The sequence below is a fragment of the Alosa pseudoharengus genome, unplaced genomic scaffold, assembly GCF_046254945.1.
Source record: "Alosa pseudoharengus isolate Yale_2024_CS ecotype anadromous, Long Island Sound unplaced genomic scaffold, YU_APseudo_1.1 YU_APseudo_1.1_scf_24, whole genome shotgun sequence".
NCBI classification, from domain to species: Eukaryota; Metazoa; Chordata; class Actinopteri; order Clupeiformes; family Clupeidae; genus Alosa; species Alosa pseudoharengus.
This window is the reverse complement of record NW_027468689.1, coordinates 1553852-1561197: the sequence shown is the minus strand read 5'-3', so window position 1 is coordinate 1561197 and position 7346 is coordinate 1553852. Positions and strand designations below refer to the sequence as shown.

At 42.7% G+C, this 7346-nt stretch overlaps 1 protein-coding gene across 1 annotated transcript in view; it reads right to left on the bottom strand.

The window, feature by feature from the left end:
* Positions 1-7025: 7025 nt before the first annotated feature.
* The window catches only part of LOC143142089 (histidine--tRNA ligase-like), a 9162-nt gene continuing 8841 nt past the window's right edge, over positions 7026-7346 (bottom strand). The window contains exon 13 of the mRNA XM_076302771.1: positions 7026-7197. Within this exon, the coding sequence (XP_076158886.1) occupies positions 7138-7197 (60 nt within the window). The 3' untranslated portion in view covers positions 7026-7137. The remainder of the gene's footprint in view (positions 7198-7346) is intronic.

Below are 7346 nucleotides of genomic sequence, written 5' to 3'. Positions count from 1 at the left end.
AGACATTTCATCTTGAAAACAAGCAAATTTGTCTGCCAGTGCGTTAAGCAAATTTGTCCTAAAAACAAGCAAATTTGTCTGCCAGTGCGTTGAGCAAATTTGTCTTGATAAGACTCCTTAAAATAAGTTAAAGTCTTCTTAAATTAAGTCAAAATTATCTTTTGAGAGGGCGCTAGGTAAGTCTTTTCATACTAAAAACAATACCAAACAGCAGTTCCACTGAGACTCAAACAGCAGTTCCACTGAGACTCAAACAGCAGTGTGCGCATCGTTTCCATCACCAGACAGGGCCTCTCTTCATCAGACTACTAACAAGACACCTGAGATGACCTGCCTGCTGGTAAGACACCTGAGATGACCTGCCTGCTGGTAAGACACCTGAGATGACCTGCCTGCTGGTAAGACACCTGAGATGACGTGCCTGCTGGTAGGACACCTGAGATGACCTGCATGCTGGTAGGACACCTGAGATGACCTGCATGCTGGTAGGACACCTGAGATGACCTGCATGCTGGTAGGACACCTGAGATGACGTGCCTGCTGGTAGGACACCTGAGATGACCTGCATGCTGGTAGGACACCTGAGATGACGTGCCTGCTGGTAAGACACCTGAGATGACCTGCATGCTGGTAGGACACTTGAGATGACCTGCATGCTGGTAGGACACCTGAGATGACCTGCATGCTGGTAGGAGTTGCACTGGGCTGATTGTTCCACAGGGGTGTCATCAGTCATTCTCTTTCTTTGCCCCCCCCCCCCCCCCCTCTCTCTCTCTCTCTTTCTCACTCTTCCCCTTTCTCCTTTCCTCAGCTTTGCAGCATGACAGCAGGATGAAAGTGATAGTGAGTGTGCTTGCTCTGGCCTCTACCCAGTGTAGGGGTCTACACTGATACCGCCACATGTTTTGATCTTTAGGACTCTGCTACACTATACCTGCCTACTCATAATCTATGCCATTTTGTGAACAGACTCTCAGTAATTGTCCATAATGTAGTTATATTTTGGTAGTGAGCTCTGAAACTATGCCTGTTTCCATATCTGGAGTCAGGGATGGGCAGTCTTTATGATACATGTGTATTTAAAATACATATTGCAAATGCAAAATAGTATTATGTCATTTGTATTTTATTGGGTTGAAGAAAATGGCTGCATATATTGTATCAAAATACTTTATAGGTGTGCATTTTTGTAATTTAAAAATACTGCCAAATATATTTGGTAAAACCAATATTTTTGGTTGGTGATATGTGATGACATAAAAGCTCAGCTTTGGTCTCCACTTTGATAGGGACATAAACTGGTTGTCCAGATGGACACTTTATGAGAACACGTCCAGATGGACACTTTATGAGAACACGTTTTAATGAATATACATCAATAATAATGCACATAAGTTTGCTAAAATATTGGTAGGGACAATTTTGTCATCCCAAAATATTTTCATTTAAATACACTTAAAATTAAGGTATTTTATATTTGATTTTAGAATACATTCTGATGTATTTTCGCCCATTCCTGTCTGGATATCGGTATGCATTTTATTGAGAAAAGCTCATGAGGTCATGACGACTCTTAAGTGATTTGGCATGGAATGATCCCATTGTATACACATAAGTGACATAACAATGAACTAGTGTGCTGTGTACTTGCTTATCAAATGATCTTCAACCAGACAAGTGGTTGTGACTTCCAATCCCATGGAATACCACACCCAATGTACAATGTAAAAACAGGATACACAGGAGTGTGTGGCTTCCCAGGCACTAGTGCTCAGGCACTCTCACTTTGAAAACTCATAAAATGTTATTCATGAGCGTTTTCAACAGTTTGGGTCTTAAGTTGGTAAATTGACATGATTAATGAAGATCTGGATGTACCTCTGCTTGTCATTACTTTGTACGCCCTGGACAGAATTTGGTCTTGACCCCATGATCCTAGGTGAGTATGTTTTAGATGAACAATATTTCACCCCAGTATCACCCCATACAACATTGGCCTTTGGTGTCGCAATCCTGAGCACCTAATCAGTCCATCTAGCCTTTAAATTGATTTTCTGTATCATGTTTGATAATGATTCTTCAACCTACTTTGAAATGTTGTGCAAACTGTGTATTTCATGTTTTGCATATCCTCATATGAGCCTGACCTTTAGTTCCAAGACCTTGAGCACATGATCACTTCATTGAGATTATAGTATGCCAAGTGGGTGAAAACATACTAACATGGTAGACATGTAGTATAGTTGATAAGTTGCCCAAATAACAACAGTCCAAAAAGATACATAATGCACATTGTGTTTGTACGTTTTCTTATTATTATGCTTCCGCCATGGGAGCCTGTGGCTTGCCCATAGATCCGTCTGGTGAAAAGTAGTGAAATTTGGCACACTGATGTGGGACAGTCCCATGATTCATATCACCAAGTTTCATGTCGGCACCTCTACCACTCTAACGCCACCAACAGGTCAAAGTTGGACTTGTGTTCACGCATGTAAGAGCCGGGACACACCAAGCCGACGGCCAGGCAGTCGGACTGATCAGTCGGCTCCTGTCTCCCAGAGTCAGTCAAAAAAGTGCCTCGGAACACACCGAAGTGACGCTGATGCTGAACATACGTTCTGCGCGTGTGCAAGACGTAATACATTTCCATAACAGCAGACTGCGCTAAAAGATTCAGAGCCGGAAAGATTGTCTAGTTAGTACATTAGTCTTGGTAAGGATTCGCCAATGGAACGAAATGGCACTAGTTTCGGACTTCTCTGATCAAGCAATAAGAAAATATGAATATAAATATATATTGTGTACTATTTTATTGTAATTGCTTGTGTGTGATGCCAATGAAACACTCTTTCGGACACGTTAGCTAATGTTAGCATAGTAATGTTCGCTAGCTAGGTAGCAACTAAGGACTTTGGTTAAACTTGTATGTTGTTGCAAACTAACCTGAAATAACATACGTTCAGCAACTGTGTGGTAGTCTACTAGTTCTAGCAAAAATATGTTAGGATAGTGTATCAAAATGGGTTCATAACGTACATCGCTGAATGTAGGGGTAATGGTCAGAGAATGTTTGGTCAAGGGCTAGCACCACAAATCAGATTGGTCATTGAGGCCGACGGCCACTGGCTGATTCGACATGTGTAATCGGCCAAAATGAACGTCAACGCCGACTCCGACTGACGACGGCATGGGATACACCAAACTGACTCGAGTCACTAACCTCGTCCGACTGTCTGACGATGTCCGACAGCCGATAATCGGGTTGGTGTGTCTGGGCCTTAACTTTTGATCCATGTGCCCGATATTCAAAAATAAGGTATCATTGGAATCCTTGGACCAAGCCATCATATTGGATTTTATCGAAAGCTTTACTAATTATGTCCGATCTTCACTAAACATAACTCGTATGATCTTCAGACCAAGCCGCACAAAAGTTATCAGTGGAAATTGTTTTCCCAAAATCAATAGCAAAGCCGCCGAAAGGAAAGTAAGTCCATATCTCAGCAACACTTTAGCATATCATAACCAAACTCGGTAGATAGACTTGGGACACCATCCTCAATGCTCAACAAATTTGGTGACCTTTGACCTGCAATTAGCAAAAACATGTTTTAACTACTATCTTTTCATGTGTGGATTTTAAACTTATTTCCAATGTCTGTTGATACTGTCAGACCTCCCCGTTCAGCTATTAACCTAGTTATTACGACAACATAACAATTTGACCACCATTTTGAAGGTTATCGAAATCAATAGTACATTTTCAGAGGTCACAAATTTTGTCCGATCATCACCAAACTTGATGATCAAAATCAAGATCTTCAGACCACGGCTCACACAACGTTTACCCGTCACAGCCAAACGAAATCAGTGGTGATCCGCCAAAGAGGAAGTGAGCTCATATCTCAGCAACTCTTTCATGTATCAACACCAAACATAATACATACTTTGGACCCCATTTTGATGTTCAAGAAATGTGATGACCTTTGACCTCTAGGGGGCGCTGCAATTAGCAAAAATGCATTTTGGCTTGTAACTGTTGATGTGTTTGGAATTAAAACTTACTAGTGGTGTCTGTAAATACTGTTCGAGGTCCTAAAGCCAACCAACTTGGGTTGGGTCAACATAATCTCTCTGGCCGCCATTTTGGATTTTGTCGGAAATGCAAAAACATTTTCGCAGGTCACAGTCTTAGCCTGTTTGTCTTGAAACTTGGTGTACATGATCTCTTTGATGCCATATTCAAAAGCGTTCGCTCATTACAGCCAATCGAAATCTATGGCGAAGCCACCAAACAGGAAGTGACCTAATATCTCAGCCAATCTTTGGTTATTTGACATGAAACTTGCAATGAGTGCTCGCAGCTCTATATCTGATGTAATAGCATCAACTCTGGCCTACTGGTCTGCTTGGCTCCCTCATTGCTGCTTGCAGCTATATTTTGTAAGTTGTAAGTCCAAGTCCTAGTCCCATATAACCCACCCAGACTGCTACGATCACAGAATACTGGCCTTCTTGTAATTCCAAGAATCTCAAAAACTACAGTAGGAGGCAGAGGTTTCTGCTATTGCGCACCACTCCTCTGGAATAATCTCCCTCCCTCAATTCGATTAGCAGACACCCTCCCTATTTTTAAGTCTACACTTACAACATACCTCTTTACTGCCTCCTACCTCCTCAGGGATTTTTTGGAATGGACCACCCTGCTGTGTCCTCATGTGACTGGCACCCCAGTCATGCCTACGATGGTGGTCACTGACCATACATGCGCTGGTGTCGACTACCCCTCACTATGCCTTAGTTATGCTGCTATAGCATAGTGCTGTCATGGACTTTTCATGTGTCACGCCGTACAACCCCCCCCCCCCCCTCTCCTCTTCTCTCTCTCGACTCTCCCTCTCTTGCCTATTCTCACTATGGTATGCTGTAACAATATATAGTACCATTGATTTACTTATTGATATTAACCATTTTGATTTCAAGTAATACTAACCCACTCTACATCTCTCTTTTTCCCCCCTTACCTCACTTGTGAGGTATACCATCACCAGTCATCAGCCATCCGTGTGTTTGGCCCTCATCTCACTCATCTCACCTGAAGTCCCATCCCTACGACTGCCCTATCATCGCCTATTACTGTCCCCTTACCTGGACTCCTGGCCCGTACAGCCTAGCGACCCACCACCTGCCCTATGACAACTCTGCCCGGATTCCGTACTGCCTAGCGACCCACCACTTGCCTTATGACATCTCCTAACCCCCTGGACAATTCCATTTCCTACACTAGACTACTTGAACTTTCTGACACTAAATTAGGAGTAATTAAAAACGTATGCATTTGTCATGTATACAGACCTTACTGTCCTGTAACTGACCCTAGGCAGATGGGTCAGGCTCTTGAGTCGTGGATCTGCTCGAGGTTTCTTCCTGTATGTATCTCCAATTCTAGAGTTTTTCCTCGCCCTAGACCTGTATAATGTTTTGGCGCTCTATCAGTACAAATTGAAATTGAAAAAGTTGGCTCTGAAACTCCCAGGGCTAGATTTATCAAGCCGTTTGCGCCTGTTTCCAGGCGTTAATTGTTTGCAAAGACTGACTTAACAGTAGCTATTTACAAACAGGTCGCACTTGGGTAAAACCGCAGACTGCCTGACGCAGGAGCTGAAAATGGCAAATTACGCTTTCCCGTGTCATGCATATGCATTCAGAGGAGGGTCAGGGGAAAGTGGGAGTTTCATGTTAAAAGGTGGGAGGAGAAGCATAAAATGCGCCTAATTAGGTATTCCCCTTTACGAAAGCTGCCCACGAAAGCGCACGTCTGTTTTGCGGTGAAATATTTCCGCCTGTTAAAAGCAGGTTTTAGTCCAAATTACGGTTAAATGTGTCAATAAGAGGAACTTTCAAAGACTATTCAGAGCACCAGTTTTGCGTCTTTGTACTTCCAAAGCAACCTTAACTTTCGTTGGGCTTTCGAATGTCTTACTTTCACTTTCAAGTTATCCACTTGTGATTGAAGTATGTCATTCAGTTGTGGCAGAGGGGAGAGAGAGGAGCTGGTTACCTGATGAGCTGCTGGTTTGATAAATGCTACGCACAATGAGGAAGTACAGCTTGCGTTATTACCGAACTCACATAAACAGACGCAGCGCAGACTGCGCTAGTTAGTAAATCTACCCCAGTGTGCTGAGGAGTTGTAAATCTACCCCAGTGTGCTGAGGAGTTGTAAATCTACCCTAGTGTGCTGAGGAGTTGTAAATCTACCCCAGTGTGCTGAGGAGTTGTGCGGCATGTGTAAATCTACCCCAGTGTGCTGAGGAGTTGTAAATCTACCCCAGTGTGCTGAGGAGTTGTGCGGCATGTGTAAATCTACCCCAGTGTGCTGAGGAGTTGTAAATCTACCCCAGTGTGCTGAGGAGTTGTAAATCTACCCCAGTGTGCTGAGGAGATGTAAATCTACCCCAGTGTGCTGAGGAGTTGTGCGGCATGTGTAAATCTACCCCAGTGTGCTGAGGAGTTGTGCGGCATGTGTAAATCTACCCCAGTGTGCTAAGGAGTTGTGCGGCATGTGTAAATCTACCCCAGTGTGCTAAGGAGTTGTGCGGCCCTCTAATGAGGCATGTATAGTTTGCCATGATGCGGTACATGTCTGTGTGCAATTTTAGTGTGAAATGTTACAATCTGTTTCAATGTCCATCTATAATACCTCCGTGTTTCCCTGACTGTGTTTCCCTGAATGTTATCTGTTTTAGTTTGTATATCGTGAGTAAGGGCCTCTGCCCTCTCCTTGTTAGTGTGTTTGCCCATCACAGCACAGTGTATTTTGTGTGTGAGATCCCTTCCACTCTTACCATACATTCTCATCTCATGACAGAGCTACGTTTAAGCCTAAACAGACTGAAAAACTGAAACACCATCCACCGACTATCAGAATGAAATAATCCATAAATAATACATAAATCCATAAATAATACATAAATCCATAAATAATACATACATCTGCCTCATCTATGTGCCAATACCACATCAAATGTAAAGATTCTTTTATTTATGTCTTTATTGTTGATGATGTCTCATGAACAAATTTTACAGATCGATATCAAAACGTTGATTCATTTAGGTGTGTTTGTTTGCATGGACTTATGACTGAGAGGTTCTCTTCTTGATCTCCTCCACCAGGTTTGCTCTTGAGATGTCCACCTGTAAACAAACACAAACCCATACAATTTCAATTAAATAATACACAGACACACACTTTGAAGGAGGGAAGTGGAATATCATCATCCTTTTATCATATCAGATGCTGCGTAATATATGACAACGCACTGGGTTGTTGGGGTATGTGTCTG